At 35.5% G+C, this 25,727-nt stretch overlaps 1 protein-coding gene across 5 annotated transcripts in view; it reads right to left on the bottom strand.

Moving 5' to 3' along the window:
- Nucleotides 1-18,259: 18,259 nt before the first annotated feature.
- Fili (Fish-lips) overlaps nucleotides 18,260-25,727 on the bottom strand; it is a 157,964-nt gene continuing 150,496 nt past the window's right edge. For 2 of the 5 annotated variants that reach the window (XM_073988717.1, XM_073988716.1), the window contains one exon: nucleotides 18,260-23,788. In XM_073988717.1, the coding sequence (XP_073844818.1) occupies nucleotides 22,507-23,788 (1,282 nt within the window). In that variant the 3' untranslated portion in view covers nucleotides 18,260-22,506. The remainder of the gene's footprint in view (nucleotides 23,789-25,727) is intronic. The other 3 variants (XM_073988718.1, XM_073988720.1, XM_073988721.1) reach the window with 3 other exon arrangements.

Below are 25,727 nucleotides of genomic sequence, written 5' to 3'. Positions count from 1 at the left end.
TGTGTGGTAGATTTAAACGTTTTGCATGGTTACCAATTGCCCAGTGACCGGTTAACACTGCAATAAGTCTTGCAAGGTTCCGTCGCGTTTGATTGATTAGGAACTTAGTTCGTCTGGCGTTGTATTGAGGCCATGTTGATTTTGATATCTGGCATGTTGCCGTTTTGTCCCATCTACTTTCAGCCAGTGATAGATAGTGTTTGGAGATATCCCCTTTAACTACTCCCATTGGTATTGCGACTGACGCCTTTGGGAGTTCGTTAGAGGCGGATCCTGCTCTAGCTAACTCGTCTGCTTTTTCGTTTCCAGCAAGTCCCTTGTGGCCCGGGATCCAAGTGAGAACTACTCTTTACAATCTTTCACTAGCTTTGATGTGACAGCGTTGGATTTTAGTGCTAGGAGCGCCGCTTGACTATCGACGAAGATTCCTATTGAGTTTGCTGTGTGATGCTGTAAAAGTTCAGTACAGGCCTCCTTTATTGCCAGTACACTACAGTACTCAGGTAGCTTTGTATATGTTTGCTTCTTCCGAAAACACACCGAATTCCACTCCACATTTCATCTTGGAGCCGTCCGTGTATACCTTAGTGTCATATGCTATCAATGGTGATCCATTACTCCATTCTCTTCTGCTTGATTACAAAAGGCTGATCAAAATCCATTATAGGTACGCAATAATCAGCAGTGGCTGTTATTTCTTTCGGAAGTTTTTGAAGCATGCACGCATGTCCGTAAGCTCTGTCTCCCCACATTCCTAGAGCTCAAAGTCTTACCGCATTACATGTTGCTTTTGCTTTGATGTGTACATCAATTGGCAAAATGTGCATCATTATATTGATGGATTCGGCCGGACACGTTCGCATCGCCCCTGTCGCCCCGATGCATGCAGATCTTTGTATGCTGTATAGTTTTTTCTGTGTTGTTTTGTTTTCCACTGTTGGCCACCATACTAGTGCTCCAAATGTGAGAATTGGTCTGATTATGCTGGTATACATCCATAACACCATTTTAGGTTTGAGGCCCCAATGGCTTCAAACAATTTGCGACATGCGTAATATGCAACAGTTGCTTTGTGAGCACGGTGCTCCACGTTACGTTTCCATGACAGCTTTGAATCTAGGATGACTCCTAGGTACTTGGCATGATCTTAGTCTTGGTAGATTAGGTATTGCATATTTGGTCTTTGTGGTGAATAGAACCATCTCAGTTTTCCCTGGATTTACTCCCAGACCACATCTTGTGGCCCAAGTATCTAGCGATCTCAGGGCTTCGATCATAATATCACTTATTACGGTCGGAAACAAACCAGAGGCGAGTATTACCACATCGTCCGCATAGGCAACCACCTTGATCCCCATGTGGTCAAATTTATTAAGAATTTCATTGATGACAAGCAGCCAAAGTAGTGGCGAGATAACTCCTCCCTGTGGAGTTCCTCTGTCACGTGCTTTGACAGTGCACTCTTTCCCAGTGGGGCATTAACAACTCTGCTTTGCAGCATGGTGGTAATCCAACTACTGATGAGTGGTTCCACGCCGAAGTTATCCAGTGCTTGTTTTATATCTGATGTACTAACGTTGTTAAAGGCACCTTCTCTGTCTAGGAAAGCAGCTAAAGTAAATTGTTTGTGCTCTAAGAACTTCTCTATAGTCCTAACGACTTCGTGTAGGGCTGTATCTGTAGAGCGCCCTTTTATGTAAGCATGTTGGCTAGAAGATATGATGTTTGAGTTGTCCATCTTTTCTCGAATATATACGTCGATGAGTCTTTCGAGCGTCTTAAGTAGAAATGATGAAGGGGATTTGTAGGCAGAGAAGCTGTTTAAAGTCCACGCGACTTTACTCGGACTTATTATCTTATCAACTTCACCGTTGTTTTTATCTGCAGCTATAATGGGTTGCATATCTTCGAAACTGGCCATATGTAAGAGGCTTGGTCTATTTGGGGCGTTGTTTAAAAGAGTGGTGTTCTATTTGGGGGCGTGGTATAAAAGAGAAACCGGCCAAAAGAAAGAGGCCTGGTCAATTTGAGACATGTTGGAAGTCTACAATATACAGCATATGATAGTAGTTAATTCTTATGGCCGATTTCTCTAAGACGATTCCAATTCAAATTCGTTCAAATTGCCACCAAAATGCTGTTATTGTATAATCTTTTGTTTAGTTGAATACAAAAATGAATAAAATATTTTTCAATAAACAGTAGTTTGGTAGTAGTTCGAATGAATTTGAATTCGAATCGTCTTAGTGAAACAGGCCATTATTCTTGTAGTTGTCTCGTTTCAGATGGATATAGCCGCCAGAAAACCTCTTGATGGTTATTTTTATCTATTGAATGTGCGTCGAAAGATATTCTATCCACAAATAACGTATTGAAGCGTTTTGTATGCAGACGACCTTTAAAAGTTGTCCACTCTTCAAAAGTTCAATCGAACGAAATATTGGCCAGTATTTTTTGATATATGATTCTCGTGAGTCAACAGGAATTTGCAGAAGAGTGATGAAGATCTTCCAGATGTTAGTTTTTCACCGTTGTTACTTAGACTGACACTTTTTGTTGGTGATGGGAAGAAAACTTATCCTTTTGTAGGTTGTTTAAATTGTCTCTCTTTTTTGACGGTGGTTAGAGAAAGATGCTAACACATTTTGTATTAAATAGCTCGACTGGTAGCCCATGACCTCTGCTACCTTATCATATTTCAAAAAAGCTCCCGATTATATAATTATTATATCTCCTAATCAATACCACCTTCTCTGGTATCTTTTCCATTATATCTTCGTACGTATTTACGCTTCAAAGCTATCAGTTTGATGATTTGATGCACATTGTAAGGACCAGAAATCTGTGTTCAACTATATCACAGAAATGTTCTATGCAACTCAACTCATTTATAATTAGTAACATATTTGTCTATATGTATATTTGGGACAGAGATATACAAACAAAACAAAGGCATGTGTGAATGTGTGAGTGAAAAAAGCAACAACCAAATGATGTTTTTTGTTTGTTTTTGTTCAGGCACAGTGTACGTGAGGGAGAAAAGTAAATGCAAAGACAACTCAGTGGGATCGCTAAGTATACTGTCATTGCAAAAAAGAGCAGCCCTGATTTGGGATATCGCAATACCTTAAATTCAACATCACCATATTTTATATTTTTGAAATTTGGCTTTCATATCGATTTTCTACCCTCTACCCTTTTTCACCCCCATAGCCCAAAGAAGGAAGACGCGTGGGGGCAAAGTGGGGGAAGTGAATTTATTTTGTTTGACAGCATTAATGTTTTCGTTACCATATGTTACTATAACGATTTCAATTACTTTCCAAACACATTATGTCAATACTTGAATTTTTTAAGCAAATCAACACCATTGCCTGGCATTCAGTATGTCTTAGGCGAATGGTGTAGAAAGTTCGACTGTAAAAGCCCCAAAAAATCAAATAGAATCCGTTTACTTTCATTTATTCCCTCATGAGTAATAGGATATCTTTTCCGGCCGTACTCACCTCCCAGTTAGTGTTGTTGTTATTTGCATGTATTTTAATAACACTTTAACCCAACCTCTCCATCAGCAGACACATAAAAAGCAATAATAGGAAATAAGCAAAGATATATTGCCTCCAACGAAGAGGAAAGCGCCAATGTAACACATACCATTTCGGGTGATTATTGTAACTAGAAAATGTCCTCCTCCTTTTGCAAGGAATTTTTATTTTACACAGCCCGTATGTAACGAATGCATTTTTCGCCCCAAAAATTTGCATATTTCAAATTGGTGTTGTTGTTTCCAAGAGACGGGGGAGGAAGATGGTTTTGTATTGTTGGCATGCAGGGAGGAAATCCATACATAGGATAGTGGAAATAGCAGCTACTCAAGCATTTCCGCTTTTCAAATTTTTTAGCCGTTTTTTTGGTATTAACTTTACTTGCGCTATGTTTTGGCGTTTATTTATTATTTGCCTTTTTTGCAATTGTTGTGCAAATACGGAAGGGTTCTTGGTATTCTCTATGATTCCTTGGTTGGTTTTTTTTTTGGCAATTTATTGTGTGGGTACTCAATACAGCTGCGGCATTACATTTGTAGGGTTAATGTTTTTCTGTTGCTGGTTCCTCCCAGGGCGAGGACCATTATATTTATAGCGACATTTTTTCCTAAACGTTTTGTTTCGGATTTATTTGTCCAACAGCAACAACATATGCAGTCAGATTATATGAAGAGAGATGATTTTAAGGGAGAAATACACACACACATATATAGTTATGTAGGAAATTTGTATATAGAGGAAACGGAAATGGCGTAGTGTCTGTTTTAGTATACTTTGGGTATTGTTGTCGGAACATAACAGACACATAACTAAAGTCAAGCAACCATGGGTTGTAATAAAAAACTAAACTAAACTCTGATCGAGAGTGAAAGAGATTGGGGAAAAATTTGTTATTTTTTTATTTCAACAAATTGAATTCCTAAATAAAGTTACAAATATTGTCTAACATTGACAATATTGAAAAACAACAAGCGATAAATAATAATTGGAAGAAAATAGAGAGGCGACGGATATTGTAACGGAATAAGTTTTTTTTAATCGTTTTAACCAGTGTCGACCAAGATGGTAACAAATGAAAATGTGTTGTAGTATTTTCAATGTATTAGTGAATTAATAATTCAAACAAGTCGTCGAAGAATAATCCAAAGATATGTTTGTTAAATTATTAAAAATGTTCGTGATCTCAGCAACACCAGCGGTCACCCATGTTTTAAACGAAATACATAGGTGCTTAAAAATTATGTCTAAATTTTTACGATTTTTTATCCATTGATTTAAATAAATTACACATTATTTGCAAATTCATAGAAATATAAAAAAATCCTCAGACCTCGGTTCAATTATTTTTGCAATTATCGTATTTGTTAGTATTGTGAAGAAGAATTGTTTTTGCACTAGAACTAATAGACTTTACTATAAATAACAGGCTTTATTCTAACGAAATTTACTATTTCCTTAATACTCTTACGTAAATGAACTACAATTCCAAAGGAAAATAAAGAAAATTTACAATTTTCTAATTTTCTCCACACATTCAATTACCTTGTCAAATAAGTCCTTAACATAATACGAGTACATAAATACACAACGACAAAGAACTTAAGTAGACAATCTACAGATGAAGGAAAACTAAATTATTTATGGTTACTTTAACTTGAGTGTTTTTAGGGAACCACACACTATCATCATCAGCACAGCAGCATGTCGTCTAAGCCTCTTTTCACAAATCTACAAAATGTAATGTGTCACATGATATTTTTAAGAGGGTGGATAATAGATATTGAAAGTATTTGTAGACTTACTTTTAAATTTTAAGTTTATAATATGACAATTGTTTGCATCTTTATTATTCTACCCTAATATACAATGAATTTAAATATAAATGAAGAATAGTTCCACTTGACACTTAGGTTTTGTTCTAAATTCAAATCTATTTCAAATTATAACACATTTTTAATTCTTTCATAGAACTGCACGTGTGTATGTGTGTAAATTCAAAGAAAAGTATTGTGGTGTTACAAGAATTCTCTTCAATATAATGAGACGAACAGTTGAAGTTCTACGAAACGTGTGAATTCTGAGAAAGACATTACAATGGTAAAATAATAATTAATTAAATTGAGAATAGAGAAATTATATTTTAAAACTACGCAATTTCTAATATGAACTGACATGTGATTCACAGATACATATGTATGTACAATGTACATTAAATTATCAGTCAAATGGACGCTGGATATTGGCTGGATGGTCTGTTGTTTGGGTAAAAGCGCATAATCTGGCTCTATCTCTTGGTCAATAGGTTGTGACCACAAAGCTACTGGAGTTATTCAGGAAGGATTAGGACAATGTTGCCGATCTTTGGCCTATAGGAATTATGGCGGCTGCACCATCGCGAACGTTCTTGAGCCAAAACTACTCTTGTTTGTCTGAGCAGCTGATGTCCTTCAGCTGCGATATATAGAAATGTACTGCGAGGACAGCATTCACGCGACAACTGTTTATGGCATCTGTGACTGTAACTTTGTGAATGATGCTAACCTTGTTGATTTAGGGGTTATCTCTTGTAGAGTTGGGGAGAGGAGTTGGTGGGGTCCAGATGGTGCTTAAGATGACACTCACGACAACAGCCGATGCAATATTGCATCGAAAGCTTGTCATTATGCATATGGTCACTGGTGTCACGAGGAGGATCTCGGTTGCAGGTTTGAATATTATTCCATCGCGTTGCACTTAAATTCGCAGACTGCAATGGCTTCTTTATCTGCACCCCAAGTGCTGCCGACAAGGGATTTGAGGACATCATCTCAGCTGGTCGCAGATAGCTGTGGCATGCGCTTTTGAATGTTACCCCTAGAATACTGGGGTAGTTAGTGGTCGGAATTCGGTTATCATCGACCAGAATATTCATTTCTGTGCTCATCTGCGGCGTCCATATTGCGCACAGAGCGGCTTTAAATTTAATAGCGGTTACTTACATATTCCTAGCGTCGAAAAATATGGTAAGATCAGACTTTCGTTAATGACAATAGGTAAGGTATCCAATGTCAGGGTAGTTCAATCATTCTCACATATAGCGATCTCAATGCCGTCTGGAGAAGGTGGAACAGAGGAATGGAAAAGGTCCCCTCATCGACAGCAATGCGACGTAGTACTCTTCTATTCCCCCTGTCACCCCAGCAGGTAATCGCCAAACGGGACTAGTTCCTATCTTCCTTCTTCCCAGGATTCGCGAGTGACTCTTCAGATGATCCAGCCACCTATTCCGCTTTTGCTCACTGACCAACCTGCTAACTTCCAGTGTTAGATCTCTGACTCTGGGGTTGGCACGACGAATCTCATCAAGCTCGTTTGCTAGTCCCGCCGCCTCTGCTGGGAAATATGGTTATTCACTAGCAGGAACGTCCTTTATGCTACCCGAACATCAGAAGGGTTGGACCGTTCTTTGAAGCGGTGATTAGTGAACTCTCTAAAACTAGACAAATTAGGTTTTCCAGAAGAGATGAAAGTGTGGCATTCAGAGGTCCTGAATTTGCGCACTCTACTGACGTGACGACAAGTGGGAACTGTGACACTCTCCGCTAACTTTTAAGTGCGTCCGCATTAATCGTGCAAAGCGTAGATATATCAATCTGTGGAATACCCCTCCGGTCATTACCAAGAAACAAGTGCCACAACTCATGATGCGCATTAAAGTCCTCTAAAACCAACTCTAGCCCGACACCAATCCCTCGGCGGCGGGTTTTTTGATAACCGATTGACCGGAACCACACTTAGTTACTTACTTAGCAGGCCCATTACAGAACATTTTTTCCATAGGCTGAACTAAGAAAAGATCTCAAATTCTCTCTGTTTAGTGCTTCGCTTTTTGGAATACTGTGCCTTGTCATCTCTTCATCCACTTGTTTGCGCCATCTATTCTTTGGCCTGCCAATTCTGGGTGCACCGCCATGTGGCTCGAATTTATACGCCTTTTTAGCGGGTTCATCATCGCTCATTCTTATTATATGGCCTAGCCAACGCAAGCGCTGCATCTCGATACGTTTAACTATATTGATGTCGTTGTATAGGAGATACAGCTCGTGGTTCATGCGACGTCGATATTAACCGTCAACGCAGATTGGTCCGTAGATCTTTCGAAGAATTTTTCTCTCAAACACATCAAGCACTGCCATGTCTGCTTGCGCAAGTACCCAGGCTTCCGAACCATACATTAGCACGGGTAGCATCAGTGTTTTGTAAAGCTTTATTTTTGTTTGACGAGATGTGGCTGTGTTTTTAAACTGCTTACTTAAACCAAAGTAGCATCTGTTGGCCAATATAATTCTTATTTTATTTCTCAACTGATGTCGTTTGTTGTGTTTACGGCGGTGCCGAGGTAGACGAAGTCTTTTACTACCTCAAAATTATAGGAACCAACTTCAACAGTTGGTCCGATCTCAATGGACGCATTGCGCGTCGACACCATCAGCTTGGTCTTCTCGCCGTTTACCGCCAGACCCACTTTAGCAGATTCTCCTTCGATCTTCATAAAGGTATCGGTTACTTCTTTTACTGATCGTCCCATGATGTCTATATCATCAGCATAAACAAGTTACATGTGGGTATTGGTGTAGATTGTGCCACTTCTTTTAACGTTTGCCTCTCGTATAACCTTTTCCAGCGGGATGTTGAAGAGATCACACGAAAGGCTGTCTCCTTGTCTGAAACCTCTTTTGGTACTAAACTCTTCGGAGAGGTTTTTTCCTATTTTAACTGAGGACCTCGTGTCAGTTAAAGTCATTTTACAAAGCCGGATGAGCTTTGCAGGGATACGAAATTCAGACATGGCTTGGAATACCTTTGAACGCAGCGGGCTGTCGAAGGCTGCTTTATACTCAGGTTCCAACCGTCAGGTACTCGTTCTTCCTACCAGATGGTGCTAATTAGCTGATGAATAGACCTTATCAGCGTGTCGCCTCCGGTTTTGAACAGCTCGGCTGGTAAGACATCGGCTCCTGCTGCCTTATTATTCTTCATCCGATTTATTGCTGTATTTACCTCATCTTGGCTGGGCGGTATACATACATTCAATACCATCTTTTGGGATTGGGTCTGTGGTATCTTCGTCGCCTTCGCTGCTTTTGGATACCAACAGTTTTGAAAAATGTTCTTTCCATATCCTGAGCACACTATATGTATTAGTTACCAGATTACCTTGCTGGTCTCTACAGGAGGATGTGCCTGTACCAAAGCCATTAGTTTGATGTTTGACTCTTTGGTAGAATTTTCGGACTTCATTCTGGTTCCCGTACATCTCGATCACACTCCCGCTTTTCCATCTCCGTCTTTTTCCTGCGGAAAAGACGTTTCTCCTCTCTACTTTTCTCCCGATATCTCTCTCGTGCGATACGCGTTGCTACGGATTGTTAAGTAGCCCTATATGCCGCATTTTTCTCTTCGGTAGCAGCACGACACTCCTGATCATACCATGGATTCCATGGTGGAGGTCTCTGGTACCCAAGTATGGATTTTGCGGCTGTTTGCATGGAGTGGACAATACTTTGCCATTGCGCTGATATGTTATCGGGATGAGGAGCACTGTGGGGTGCTGCATAAAAAATTCCTTCATCCTTCATCGATTTTTTTCCCTTTGAGTTAAAATCAGCTAGTTCACACATGCGCATGCGGTTGCTATTGAAGGGACTGCTGAGGAATCTCGTAGTCTGATAACGAAGACGACTCATTGAGAGCCAAGTTCACGCAGCATGCAGGCCTGATCGATTAAGGTGTATACACTTAAATCAAGAAAAGATACACTGCTTTTAGGAACACAGGATTGATTATACTAACAGGCATTTGTACAGGTCATTTTGGTTCACAAGCGATAATAGCGAATATAGGACATGTAGATAAAACAGCAACCACTTTCTGTATCTATGCCCAGTTTTAAAATCTCAGATTCAAGCTGTGGGAAATTGAACCATACCAGCTCCAACAACGTTTGGACTTCAGAGATATCATAAGCCATAAGCTAACGACTGAAAACTTTGGTGTATAAAGTAAACATAAGGAACAACGTTTAGCAAAAAACGTCACAAAGGGAATCTTATTATACTGTGACTGTTTTCAAGATAATTACATTTTATTTCAGAGGTATGGAAGGGCCAAAACGTTCTATACACTAAAAACCTAAATGTAAAAACTATTTTGAAATTTATTGTCTACGACAAGTTACAGAAATGAAAGCTCTGGAGAAAAGAAATCATAAATACAGTCGAAATCGCTTATAGCGTCGGTCAACGATACTTATAAAAGAGGTGAAATTATATTATGTATACATAGTGACTTTTGGGTATAAATACGTTGTTTTATTAAGTAAATATAAAATTCAATTCAAATATCTTAAAAATAAAATAATAAAAATAACGATGTAAAATTAATTCTGCAGCAGATATGTTACGTTAGTATGTATAGTATAGTTATGGTTCTATATAAAATGGTCTGTTATTATAGTTTGGGCTTTTGAATTCCAACATAAGTTTTAAGTACAGTACACATTGTCAGTTTTGAATGACGATTTTTTGCAATTATCGATAACTGTCCAACCGTCCAGCAACCACAAAATATTTTGTGGTTGCATGATGAATGACAAAAATTAAGGGACGCATTGGCAACCGCAAAGCTGTCATTCAAAACTGACAATGTGTACCCAGCTTTAAATTTAACACAGATCGGAGTTTTGAAAGGGTTTCCCAAAAAACACATTCTTTGCTTGTAACATCTTCTGAGTAAATACATTTTGGAAGAGTTTCTACAGCTAAATACGCCTCTGCACTAACGGTTTCCGGCAATGCGATTTCAATGATTTTATTACACCGTGGTCCATGGGTTGTAAATTAGATGTGTCATTGGGTGCCAAAAATGCAAGCTTAGAGGTAGTTTACACTACCCACGCAGGCAATGTGGAGACTTAATTTTATTACATTTTTGCTTGTGTGGACGCACAAAGTAAATGGCGTAAGGAAAATCCCCAATATTGCACATATTAGCGACTATATAATGATGGAAAATTTCATGTCATATGACATTTACATATAGTGTAAACTACCCCTTAGTTTACTTCACCGCCTACACGTGAGTCGTAATTCAGCTGTTGTTTGAGTTTGAAAATAAAAAATACAACAAAATATTTAGAGAAAAAAATTTTTTTGTATAATTCGACGTTATAACCGATAGCAAAATTCAAGTATTTAACAAAAAACCGTCGTTATATGCGATATGACATTATAAACGACGTAGTTATAAGCAAAATATGCCATCATAAAAGTTCATTAACAAACAATTTTTATGGCCATAAAGAATGATCCGATATTAATGAATGCCGCAAAAAGAATTTACAAATTTCAATGTTTTGGGGTAAACAAAACAATTTTTCCGACATTAGAATTATAATGCGAGAGGAGGAGGAGGACTAGAGACCATTTTTTGAATTGTATGGGAGATAAATGTGCGGAGACTATGATTGTAGTGGTGGCATCATCAAGCAAAACAATTTTTATAGCCATTAATATGGCCAATGTTGTGGCGCTTGTGTAGAGAAGACACACATGTGAGTCACTGAATGTTTGCCGGTTTATTCCTGCTGTAATGCATTAATGCTATGGTTGAGATACGCAACAAAAATGCCTTAATGTTTTGACAATTTTAATTGTCAGCAATACCCAACGCCATGTGAAGTTATGGCCATGCGAGAGGTCATATTTAATGCTAATAGAAAATTCCATGCAAGAAACAGTCGCCTTCGTATAATGGCCAAACGAAACATAAACTCGGCGTACTTAAATGATAAATGGGAATCTTAAAAACCCCACTAACGCCCCCTTTTCGAAAAGGGGGAAATGCCTTTTTTGTGGTAGCAAAGTGGTAGACGGATGCAGGACTACCATTTCTTGTAGAACATTAAATTTAATGGAAACAAATTGTTTGTTTGTAAGAGGTCTTAGTCTTGTTGCCATTATTTTTGTCCATGTTGTTAAGATGTCCTACCAACAGTCACAGATTATACCATGAAATGTTTCATTCTTCCATTGAATTAAAATATAAGATAGGGGGATAGAGACAGAGAGAAACAAACAAATGATGATTTAGATGCATGTAAAGAAATGTAAACATTAAAAGGACAGCATCAAACAAGAAGAATTCCGAGCTCATTGATTTCCAAAGAAGGATCTTGCGAAGTAATTAAATTTTTTTTGTAAACATATTGTACATATAAGATGTATGTTTTGACAATAATAACACTGTACAACACAAAAAATAATTACAAGATAATTCGGCCAGATTATGAAAGAGGGCCGAAAAAAGAAGACACGTGTATCGGCGTTTTGAAAGTTTACGTCGGGAAGTAACCTAAATAGGCGTGGCAAATTCCGCCCATTTTGACAGGTTTTGAAATATTCGACATCAGATTCCTTGGAATCCTTGCATTTTAGGTATAAAGTGTCATTGGCGATATTACTGACAACAATGTGAAGTATCGTTTTATGAAAAAAATTAACCCTCATGCGAGTTACTAAACGGGTCTTTTTGGTCCCTTTTTTTCAAAAACGTTTAAAAACTCCTATAAAATGTGATCGTATCAGATCAAAATATTCTACAAAATTATTTGTCATAAAATTTTACTATAGTTCTCCGAATACCCCAAAACTCTAAATCGTATATAAACGCCAGGAATCTGCCAAAAGTAAAATCACGTTTAAGGGTTAATGTTGTACTTTATCTGAGTTTATTAAGTTTTGTCCCACAAAACTTCACTGTAGATAGAAGACGTCAAAAACAAAAATATTTTCCATCAAATTTCAATATAAGTCGCCCAATAAATGAAATATGTATTTACAATATATACCAAGAAAATATATACATTAAGTTTGCCAACAAAACACCCAAATATTTTTTGAATAAATCTGTTTTGTTCTTTTTTCGAGTTGATGCATGAAAGTAACATGAAATTTAGTTTTAGACGAAAGGTGTTAAAAGAAGAAATATTCAACACAAAATTTCAATATAAGTCCCAGAACAAACTAGTAATTTAAAAAAAAAGTTCAATTTTGTTGTACAGTGTAATTATGCTGAAATTTAAGAGTGATATATTTGTCATATTTTTGTTACCAATATGTTTACCTTATAATAATACTGGCATATTTAGTACCTTTTAATAGTTCTGTTACCCTTGTAACCTCTTTCCAGTAATAAAGTGAGATTCAGGATGAAGGAACGTTGGTTCATAAACGTTAGAGACCATACTAAAAAATAGTTAAATAGTTCTTCCCAAAAAATTAACTGTCTAATAAAGTCTTAGAAATCTTTTTTTCTTAATATATGAATATAGGTCTTTGTAACATATCCCGAAACTTAATTCTCCTTTCCCTAACTTTGTGTTTTTGTGAATTTATTCTCAATATTCCATGTTATTGACATCTTCTCTTGCTTTGATTTCCAATCAATTCGTTTCAGTTTTCTTTGCTTTGCTTTCTCATTTCGTTTTTTTCCTACAGCTATATTCCAATTTTTGTTTGATTGTCGGAATAAAGATTTATTCTGATGTTCAAGCTAGAGTCAACTACGGCAGCAACAACAACAACAACAATGGTACCAACAAAAATATAAATAAAGCACAACACAATAAAAGAAGAGTCTACGATTTATGTTTCGCATAAACGGAAGTGAATTCTTTTCAGGAAAACTGGGAGACACTGATGTGGAAGGAAATCGCAAAAGGAAGCAAGAGAAACGAACGAATGCATAAAATATCGATAAATATGGAACAATTCAATATCAATAATTTACACATCAAATGAAATCGAGGAGAAAAATGTGTGGAAATTTATGCCATTCCAGAGGCTGTGATTGTTAAGGAAACAAAAAAAAAAAAACAAAGCAAATGTGGAGTTCTGCTATAACAAAAAATGGATGTGAATGGGACATATGTTTGTATGTTCACAGAGAAGTGAACATAAATTTTATATGGAAATAACAATGATTTATATTTGTTGAATATAGAGTTTATATTTCAAAGGACAATATTGTAAAATCGAATTGTCTTGCAAATTTTCAAATATTTAGATTTCAAAGACAAAGAAATGGTGTTCGTTATGCTGCAAAGTACCTAGTTGGTTAAGATATACAGTCCACTATTTATGATAGTAGTTCCTAGACCAAATTTATCTTCATCTGACTAACAGATTGTCATGCTGCCTTTTGCATGGGGTTTATACAGTCCCTAAAAATCGGGGCAACATTAAAATGGACTTCCTGATGTGGTGTATTTCGTCGAGGGTGTGTGTCATACAGAAAAACTGCATCTAGCGCGTCAAAATCGATAAAATACATATATGAAAGTTTACATAATTCCCGGAATACTGGTCAGTACCAACTAAACTGGTGGGAGTTGAACCAAGTAACCGTAAAATTTTCCAAATAATGTGTCCAGCAATTCTTTAGAACATTCTGAGACTCTAACTCGCGTTGTTTAAGCGGTATTTCATATCATAACTTCTACAAAACATATTTCTAACAATGTTAACACAGGCAGTTTATTCTCATATTTGGGATTTCAATCAGTGTTGCCGAATTTGACGATTTATCGTCATTTTGATGATTTTTTGGCCCAAAATTGAAAAAATTACGATTTTTCACGCAGGCCAAAATTGCATGAAATGAAAGACGATAACTATATTTTGACCGAAATTTCACGAAAGATTTTAAGGAAAACAATGTTACCAAACCGATTTTATGAGATTTTATAGCAATTTCCAGATCGATTTACTATATTTAGGCACATATCTGGAATACAGGTATTTTTTATTTTTTGCCTCAGCTGAACATTTTCGTTTAGGATTGTTAATGGTTAATAAATCCATTTTGAAAAGTTTTCGACATAAAATAGGAATTATATCTAATCCTCTATAAGCGATCTTTCAGTTCTGAATGACAATTTTTATCGATTACCGACAGTCTAAGAACCAAAATGTACATGTCGGTACATTGACGGTCACACTGTTAAGCAAGCGATATTTGACCTAGGCTCTCTCATTCAAAACTGGCAATGTGTACCTTGCTGTATTACTGCAAACTCGATGACCACAGGGAAAACTACCATCTTGTGAAAACTGTTTTTATAGCAGTATTTAAGTGAGATTGGGTTAGATTTATTTGCTGTGGGTTGCATATCTTTTGTTGTCAGTCTCATTGACAAAAGTATCAACTATCAAAAAATTGCATTAAAGGACAACCGAACCTAGCTATGGACCATGTTTGACTATTTTCCAAATTTTTCTTGACGATTTCCTATCAAAAACTGTCAGCCACACTGATTTCAATGCATTGCTGATATATTTATCAAATTGTCGTTTAAAATATGCTACAAACAGCGCGATAGATGCACTTTACAACAATGAAATGTTCTGAAGAGTTGTGTATTACATACCAGCGAATATTTTCCCAAAATACCACATTAAGAATCTTTTAACAGTTTTGGAGATACGCTCCGAAATATAAACAAATTATGAAATTTTTAGATTTATTACAAAATTCCAGGCAATAAATGCAGTTATTCGAGTTCATTAATCCTCCATATATTCCCTTCTTGCTCTTATCCAAAAATTTTCTGCTGAGGTCCGCACAAGATTTGTATTGTTTTCAGAGATATAGCGCCGATTTGCTTTAAAAAGTCAATATTTAACCATGTTTAGATGGCGCCATAAAATCCGAACCCGATCTAAGAAAACTAAACCAAAATAAGGTTTTTTTGTCCATTGGGTCTTTACTTTCAAAAAATGCTCTGCTGAAGTCGTTTCCACGAGATAAGCTCAAGAATGTTGCACAGTGTATTATGCTTGTTTTCCTGCCTTATCCGGCTCTGACTCTATTTCCAGTAGTGAGATTCTCTAACTCATTTTTTGAGTTACCGACAAAAATCTGTAAAATGTGGCTGCATTGACGGGTTGTAACCACAATCCTACTGGAGCTAGTTGAGTAAGTTTGGCAGGGAGTTTAAAAGGTACAGTGTGTAGTACGGATCTGTACCACTTGCTGGCAAGATGTTTTGCACGGCGTAATTAATCCTTGCCCTATAGGATGTAAGACGGCAGCACTATCCTGAGCTAAAAGTTCTTAGGTTTATCGTGGCAGCTGACCTTCTGCAGAACCTTGTTTCTATATCTCAGCTTTTCGTAGATAGCTGTGGCACGCGTGGACGATGTGAAGATACTGTCGCATGTTACACTTAGAATCTTGATATAGTTAGTGTTCGGAATTCCGTTACCATCGACCAGGACATTCAACTTTGTGCTCATCTCCGCCGGCTCATCACCGATAAAATAGAAGTTCAGCCTTTCACAAATGGCATTAGGGAACCCCAACGCAAACATGCGCATACGTAACGATCTTAATGCCTTGTGGAGGTGTTGAAATTTAGGAAACGAAGAGGTTAAATAGTTCCAGAGGTATCACTCCACCTGAATTTCACGTACGACTGACATCCACACAATCCAACGTCTCAAACTTGGTCGGAGCGTAGTCTGTTCAATGTCCTCAAACTGTGTGGAATGTTTGACAGGATCAAAGCTTTTTGATATGTAGAGCGCATCAACACTGTCCTATTGCAGGGCTTGTTTTTGTTGAATCCACGACTAATATGTGTGGAGATGGCTTGTAGCGCTGTGCTGCTTACGGAATCCATGCTGATGATCGGCATGAGCGATAAAAGTGAAATCAATCTGAATGATTCACCTTTGTCGGCATTCTTGCCAACAGTTTCAGTAGAGATACCAATCTGTCCATTTTCCTGACATCAGACAAGATGTGGATGGCTAGCGACAGATTGAGAACATTCGTGAAATACTTAGCTCCCAGCTCATCCAGATGTTTCAGCCTTACCATGGAGACACCATCAGGGCCTAACACTTTGGATGATGTAAAGTTCCTAATGACATTTTCATCTTGATCTATTGTAAATTATGGTGGTTCCTCCACGGCGAGAAGATATTCTTCTGTTCTAAAATAATGTGCGCAACATTTTCAGAACAGTTTCGAGGAAACCTATAATTTTATATGGAAATTACATGATTGAGTAGATAGATGATTTTCCCATACAATATCAAATACAATGGAGATTCGGTGAATGCCTAACCCGGTTAATACAATATACAATTCCTATTTAATCCGTCAGCCTTTAGGTTAACGAGTATTTCAGCCATGAACAACTTTACTCGACAATAAAAAGTAGGTCCCATATCATTGAGCCAATGTGAATCGGCATGCAATCATTGATATGAGAAAAGTCCTCCTTGTCCTTTCGGGAATGTTGTGGGAACGTATGTATGTGTGTATACACTTTCATACCTTTCGGACAATTTGGAGTCGATCTAGCCCTGGCCGCCCGTCTGCTCCGGTGGTACACCCTGATGTAATTACCCTAAGGCTATAAAAACCTACGACCACCAATCGAAATTGCTAGTGTACATTATAACTTTCGAAGGGAATTGGGTCCAAACTTTTCACATCAAAATTGTTCCTATCAAATTTATTGGCAAAAGTCCACATTTATTGGTAACGTCCACTAATGAGGAAGACCCCAAAGATCTAAAAATGTACATATTTTCGACAAGTTTACACATCCGAATACAGGTCACAAAATTGTGAAAATTTTTAGCCGAAGAGCTCTGCCTCATACAGAGACTGTAAGGTTAAAACTTGACGAAATATAATGGCGAATAACTCTCGATAATCCGTTCTCGGTCGATGTCTTTGAAAATTATAGAACTGGTAGAAAACCTTTTATTTAAAATCAATATTCTTTGTAGACGTCACGACTAAAATCGACTGATTAGTTTTTACATACTTGTTATAATGTTCATGTGGTTTAAATAAAACTTTGAAGTGTCGGGTGCAAACACGTTATTAACATATATTAAGATTTAGTTTTAATACAATGAACAGCATATGAACAAGCAAGGTGTTGGAATTAACACACAAGACATTAAAACCAAACAATATAGTTTTAAGGATTCTGTTAAATACTGTTTAAAATTGTTCATGTGAAAGACTCAATAAAATTTGAATTGTGGTTTAAATAAACTTAACGCCTGAAAGTATGCTTTAATTTTCTGTATTTACATTAGTACACAGACTGATTTTGACTTTCTGATTTTAATAGGATTTGTTTTTTTTTCATGAATTTTTTAATAATCTTTATTACGTTCGACTTCTAAAAGTTACACGGGACATAGTATAATATTAACCGTAGGTCACATTCTATATTATCCAAGTTGGAGGCAATAAGAATTGTTATAGATTGAGAAGTGTAACTAGACAGTGTCCCTCATATAATCAACGACTTCCTGTGTTTGTCTTGCTAACGGGAAGGGTTAGAAATTCCTCAAAGATGAACATTTTCTTAATTGGAAACAACTTTTTGTCTTTAGAAACCACCAACATTTATTTCAAAAAATAAAACACATTTTTCTTATATATATTTTTTTTGTAATTATTTTTATTTCTTTATTTGTTTCCACCTTTTTCAGTCTTTGTATAAGAAATAACATTTTATTTTTACTTTTTGTTTGTTGTTCTTGTGTTGTTGTTGTTGTTTTTGTTTTTCTTTAATTTAATTTTAATTTATAATAATAATTTGTTGTTTTTAGTATTTATTACTAATTAAATACAAGTTTTAATTTTATAGAAATTTTACAATATATATTTTTTACTATTTTCTATTGGATTTTTTGCTTTAAATTTAAAGTTAGTTTATTTCAATATTGCAGAATTTGTTGTTATAGTCTGTTTACGTTTTAAGTATGTATAATGAAAATCGTATTTCTTAGTTTTGTAATTGTATGCGATTTTTTTGTTTGTTTGTATAATTATAATGATTTAAATAATTTTGTGTTTTCATCAGTGGTAAAAAAGGCCATATCAAAATAAAGAAATTCAAAAAGAATTCTGTTAATAAAACTAATTGCTTAATAAATTCATGGATTTTGTTTATATGAGAAATGCCACCAACATTTGTAAGAATTACGGATGAAAGGGGGATGGTGTGTAGAGTTTGGGTGGGTAGCATCCCAATATTTGTACAGATTTGTTTCTGATGTTTTTGAATGGCATTCCCATAATTTCAGAAAGATTTTACAAATAGAATTACAAAGAATTAAAAAAAGTTTTAAATATTTCCATTTACATATTAATTTTTATAAAAAAAGATATTTAAACTTAGACTTAAGAACATATTTACATATATATTACACAGTGCTACATGTTATTTAAATTTGTTGTGTTTAGCATAGAGGCCACGATCCTCTCTAAAACTTCAATCTTGGTGTATCATACATTTGAAACAATTATCATTTATACCATTAAATAGAGCACTGTGTTGGAGATACTTATAGTGTTTTTTCTTTAATAATATTTACAAAATATAATTTTATGATTTTATATAACTTTTGTTTTCAATATTGTCACTTTTTTGTTTTAAGTATTTATATAAAAATTAGACATAACCTGAAAATAAAAATAAAACACATAAAATTAATTAATATAAGAAAAATTAATTTAACATCATTTGAGACAGTAGGACAGAAAACGAAACAGAGGTATTGTTTACATTACAAAGCAAAAACCAGGAACTTCTTTAGTTTCATGTTTTATAAAATGTCACAAAATACATTTACAAATTACACAAAATAATGATTTTTACAAAATAATCCCAAAATAATCATGCATAATAATCAGCCTGCTTGGAATGTGGAAAATTTGGCAATCATAAGGAAACTTACACAATTTTGCAAATAATTCGAAAATGTACCATGTTGCCACCCTTTTCTAAACACATCCCCAGCAAGACTCCTAGTTTAATTTTGATTAAATTGTTTCCTTGTTTCCATTAACTTTGTGTATACGTTTTTTTTTGTTTATTATTTTATATAGTTACTATGTACAAATTTATTTTTATTTTTTTGTTTGTTTGGTATATAACCTTCTGTCTACAGATGGTTGGTTATGTTTTTGTTTGTTATTTTTTTATTCATGTTTTTTGTCCAACAGAAAAAATGAATTGGAAAACGAAAAAGTTAACACTTTAATACACAATTTGCCTTAGAAGTCTATACGGAAAAAAATCTGGGTTTTTTTAGTTTGCTTATTTAGTATTCATTTGTAGCATGTTTTACCTTAGTTTTCAATTTAAATTTTTAATTTATGGTGTTACGAAGTACTAAGTATTTGATTGTTTTTTTGTTTTGTTTTTTCTAAATATATAGTTTTTTCATGTTGTTTTCTTTTATTTTTACTTCTTGTCATATGGAAAAAATTGAACAAAAATATGCTGCTTGTTGTATGTATGTGTTTTGGTTTTAATAAATATTTTTTTAATTAAATTTTATATAATCCCTTGTTTCATTTTGCATGTTATGTTATCCATTTGTTGTTGTTTTTTTTCTAGTTTTGTATATATAGTTTTGTTTTTCCTTTTTTGCTAATATTTTCTTGTATAGCACTTTGCTTTATGAATGATGCATAATGCATGGATTTTTGTGGCATTCCAAAATGTTATTTTTGTCGTTTTTTGCTAATCTTTCAAAAGAGAAAACCGAAAAATTGAAATTGGTTGGCATATTTTGTGGAAGTCAACACAATTTGAATGAATGATGATTTTGGCATAAGTTCGATATTTTTACAAAATAAAAAAAAACGAAATGAAGATTTGGTTTTTAGCCATCGATGGGACAATTTTAATTAGAACTCCAATTCAAGGTGTGTAAAAAAATGTTCAATTGAAGATATTTAAAGTTATTTTCATATATGCCCATCTGAAATGTGATTAAAAAGATGATTTGCATTGTGGACGAATCTACTAAGAAGTGGACTCCCATATGGGAAGAATCTACATATGTAGCCAACACACATTTGGTAATGATTAATTTATTGTGTCGATTACAGCAGATAAAACCCACTAGCCCCTTGGCTGTGATTGAAAACATGACATAGTGAGTCACATAGATGTTGTTTTAGACGGAACATCGTCAAACTAGAGTATTACCATATGACCTATATTGATACATCGTTGAGTAAAGTATATAGAAGACTCATTTGCCTGTTTTATATAATTTAATTTTATTAAGTTTGCCTCCATTAAACATTTAATAACCTGCATCCTTAGGAAACACCCTAATACTCTGTTACAGCAACATGTGCATTGAAAGTCATTGAAGGCAAACCAAATGTCTGATGTCCGACACATCGGAACAATTTCGGAAGCAAAATCGTTCAGATTTCGTTCCGATTTCTAAACGATTTTTCGAAGGGGAATTCGTTTAGATTTCGTTCCGATTTCGGAGAAAATGTCGGAAGTAAATTTCCCTTCGAATGTGCTAATGTTTTTCTTCTGATTTCGGTACGAATTCGGATCGATATGTCGGAAACAAATTTCCCTTCGCACAGCAACCACCTTTTGTATATATATAACAACAACATTTTAGTTTGTTGTCGAAAAACAAAATGTTTGGTTATAAAATTCGCATATACAATTTTGAAATATTTTAAATATAAATGCAACATATAATAATCCAAGGTAGTGCTGATAGACTCAACATATTCGTACACAAGGTTTACATTGTTCTATCATAACTACAAAATGATAATAGTGAAAATCATTAGATACGTTTGAAATTACAATCTTCCAATAAAAAAGACAAATTTATCAATAAAAAAAGAAGCGTCAGAGAGAAATGTTTTCCTTCGATATTTATACGACATTATTCCAAAATCTTTAAGAAACCTTTACGAAGATTCGGAAAATACATCAGATTTTATACGACATTATTCCGAAATCGTTCAAAAATCTGTACGAAAATTCGGAGGAAAAAAATCGAATTCCGAATTTCCCAAGGATTTTCTTCCGATTTCGTTCCGAATTCTGACCGAAATCGACCCGATTTCGCTCCGACATTTCGTTCCGAAATTACGTCAACCACTTCATACAACTTTGTACAACTTTCGTTTGCTGCGCAGTTCAATAGGGCTATATATAAGGGTGGACCTATATCGATAGTTTTTCGCATGGCAGTTTTCTACGTCAAGGGAAGAAAATTTAAAAAAAAATCAGGGGCTACCTGCAAGTCAACATGTTATTTTGTAGACGGTAGTTAAGCCTTTTCTGCGTAATTTTGCCTGATTGTACTATGTTCAACACTCCGTTCTGTTACTGGTAGCAGTAAATAAAGTTTTTCATTTTAAACAACGAACAGGCAAATGGATTGAAGGACATCGTTAAATCTACTTATTGGGTATTGAATATTTCTACACTATGACAAATTCAACACATCCATCAAGGTATAATGGAAAATTTCATGCATGTTCAATACTCAAAGGCCACAATTTCCGTAAGTTTACGTTTACGAATCGTCTATTATGAAGAGCTAAATTAAATAAAATTGTTGGTTCACTTCCTAATTTTTTAAATTTTTCTTCTTTTCCTTTTCAGTTTCCCTTTTTTGTAACGATTCCTGTCTACGAAACAAACAAAAACACCTACCACTTGTCATGCTAAATTAGTTCCCTGTTTTGCCAAGTTTTCATTAATTTTTATTTAATTATTGTTAAACATTATTTTGCTTTAAATGTTCCTCAAACTTTTGTTTTACTTTTAGTTAGTTTGGTTTTAAGTGGATGTGTGTTTTGAACATTATTTTGATCCTCCTTCATTTTTTGCTTTGTTTTTTTCGGGGTTTCGTTTAAATTTAATTCTTGCTGTTGTTGTTTTTGCTTTTTTATAAGTATAAGAATTTTGTTTTTAAACTAATTTAATATAACTACACATAGTATTATCATAATTATTATTTAAACAATTGCTTAATGCCACAGTATCACTAGATGATGCACAAGATCGCTCATTGTCGATAATCATCCTCTCTCTACCATTGTATCATACATAAACTATATGGGGTTTGTTGTTAAGAGTACCACCACCAACACTACTTGTACTACCTACACCCATGCTACTCATGCCACTGCTGCTCATTGTACCTGTGCCACCACCTCCACCACCATAGCCATGAAGACCAATTCCACCACCTCCACCTACTCCGCCACCGGTCGAGGATAATGTAGTTGAGCCCATCATTAGTTTACCATTTGAGGATTTGGACATGGAGTGGGCATCCGGATAGTCATAGTGATCGAATTTCTCGTATAAATGCTCAGGTTCATCGGTATAGGTGTTGGAATCCTTAACTGGTGGCAATTCCCAAGGCTTCAGGGCCCTGTATTCATTGGCTATTGCCTGGGCTGTCAAATATCTCTCCAGTTCTAATTTATCCACTTGGGGCAATGTCTGATGATAGTCTTGGTGATGCATTGGATGCATATTGTGATTGAGCGTTGTTCTCTGAGGCTGCATCGTGTGATGGGGATAACCACCATTCATTAGGGTACCAGCAATCCCACCATTTGAAGCTGCACTCAGTGGCTGATGTGGTAAAATGCGATCATGAACATTAACTATGGATTTGCCTGAACGCAATGAGCGATCATGCATAAGCTTTCGCCGTCTCTTTACAAATCTCATATAGAAAATGATACTGGCTCCAGTCATGACCACCAAAAGGCATGTTAACACGGCACACACAATTGTCACCACATGGGCAGGGCAGGTTATTTCACTTTCAGTCATGGCAGCTAAATGTTTGCGTGTTCTCTTGTTATCGTGCCACACTTCGCAGCCAATGCGCTCCGCATCCAATTTAAGATAACCACTACTTGAGGCTACCGAAGGATTGGTATTTTGAAATTTGGCGGTAACATCCTTTTTTCGCTCAGCCACATAGGCTGCAACACGTATTAGATTGTCATCTTCTCCCTCGCCACTGGGTTCTGAACCTAAAGCTGCCACCGAACCGGCATCATGATGTCCCATCATATTGCCGGGTTTCATATCTTGACCTTGTATGCCATTTTCAAAGTTTCCCGTTACTAAACGCCACAGCCAAAAGAGAGTGCAATTACATTGCAGGGGGTTATCGCCTAGATATAGCTTTTCCAGCTGATCGATGGGAAATTGAGCAGCATAAAGTGTTTGTAGGCTATTTGCTTGCATATAGACTTCGACAATGTTTGGATTGCCCTGGAACAGGCGCATGGGTAAATCGTTGAGCAGGGGATTGTTGTTCAAATGGAGAACTTGCAAATGAGTGTTGTCCACAAAGGCTCTGAAATGAGAAAGAGCGAGAGGGAGAGAAAGAGATGAAATTAAAAATGTGTTGAGTTAGGGAAAGTGTAGTATGTGATTAAGATGTTATATTAATTGTGTTCCCGTACTTTGGCAAAACTGACAAAAGAGAAGAATTTTAATAATAATGGCAAAAGTGAATATTGTGGTAAAAATGTTAAAACAATAAACCTGCAGCTAGTTTTTCCTAGGGCGAATTTGTCTATCAGAAAAAGTTGTTAATATATGGTTTTTTTATTTATTTGAGAATTTTGCCTTTTTAGGCGAAAATCATTTTTAGTATTAATTTTTAATTAATTTCTCGTTGGAAATCGAGCTGTGTTGGTTCGAGTCGTCGGCTTTTTCAGATGCATTATTGATAATAAAGCTCGATTTCCAACGAGAAATTAATTAAAAATTAATACTAAAAATGATCTTCGCCTAAAAAGGCAAAATTCTCAAATAAATAAAATCAGCTGAGCTAGGCTAGGGTTTGAACCCACGTCCTTGAAAAACACAAGGAATAAAGTGTTGTCACGGCGTGTTAGTGTTTAGAGCCAAAACTCATAACTTTCAAAGACTAAGCAAAGCGTTTGTCATAAGAGCCATACAATTACTGAACAAAACATTCAGAGTTGTAAAAAAACAAATTGCATTTGAAAGAGTAAAAGTTAGATGATAGCGAAGCCGTCCCACATCCGATATATCTGAGGAGCCTTCATTACCAAAGGCGAAACATGTCATGTCACATAGTGGTGGGTGTGCCGACGGCTTTCTATTTTCAGATGCATTATTTCTTTTTTTATTTATTTTTATTTATTTATTAATTTTTTTTTTAAATATATCTTTGAAATAAAGCGTTTAGGACATTTTTATCATTCTCAGAACTAAAGAAAATTAATGAGAAACAAATGTTATGTCAGTTTGGTTATCTAATGTGGTTCTAAAGTTTATTTGCAATTATACATATATCTGCTTATAGTGACTTCAAAAATTTTTCATAATTCCGATAAATTCAAATTTTAAAATCGTTTTGTGCGGTAGGTTTTTGTTCACCAAATCGCCTTGTAATTAATATTTTATGTAGTCTTATGTAGAAAATCATCACGTCATGATACAGGGATATGAGGTTGTAAAAAAGGCGTAACCCTAGTACTCACACAATGGTACCCCCTGAAGTATGCAATAGAAAATTAAGGTGGTCACTAATTGAAATAATTGAAAAAAAAAAACGCAATAGCACAATAAAAGCACTAATTCAGCGTCAGGCAAGAGAGCGCACACGTGCTCTCAGTAAACGGTTCTCTCTCCACGCACACAATTCAACTAATTGAAAAATCATGCACTCACACAATGACACCCCCAAAAGTATGCAATTTAAATAGATGGTGCCTATCGCTGGACTAATATAACTACGTAATTGAAAAACCGCACGCACACAATAAAAGCTCCCTAAAGTATGCAAAATGATTTCCCATAATTACAATGTTGAAATATAGATGGCGTTACATCATATAGGGCAATATCACGGATGCCTTAGTAAAATGATAAAAAATTAGGAAGAAATAATACACCTACTGAATAAGTTTGAGGATTTTAACTTTAGGCGGGAGTGGACTAGGAGTTAATGATCATCACTTAGTTCCTTTCTAGATAATCAATACTAAAGTCTTGTAGAGGATAATTGAGCTTTGCACAATAATATATAGAAGAGAATTCACCCCAGCTTTTGACGAAATGTCTTATTTCGATTTTCAAAAAATAAGATTTCTTTTATTCTTTGATACGGTTGATTATAAATCGGTTCGTACAAGCCTATTCTGTGTGATATCGTATTGTAATGGTTAGTTAGTATGTCCGAGTTGCACACTGAATGCGTAAGTTCGAACCACAGACAAAACAATACATATTTTTAAGAGGTTGTTTAACCGAATCATTGC

Source organism: Musca autumnalis, unplaced genomic scaffold (genome assembly GCF_047663935.1).
Source record: "Musca autumnalis isolate F117 unplaced genomic scaffold, ASM4766393v1 scaffold_5, whole genome shotgun sequence".
NCBI classification, from domain to species: domain Eukaryota; kingdom Metazoa; phylum Arthropoda; class Insecta; order Diptera; family Muscidae; genus Musca; species Musca autumnalis.
The sequence above is the reverse complement of the archived record's forward strand: the minus strand, read 5'-3'. Positions and strand labels throughout refer to the sequence as shown.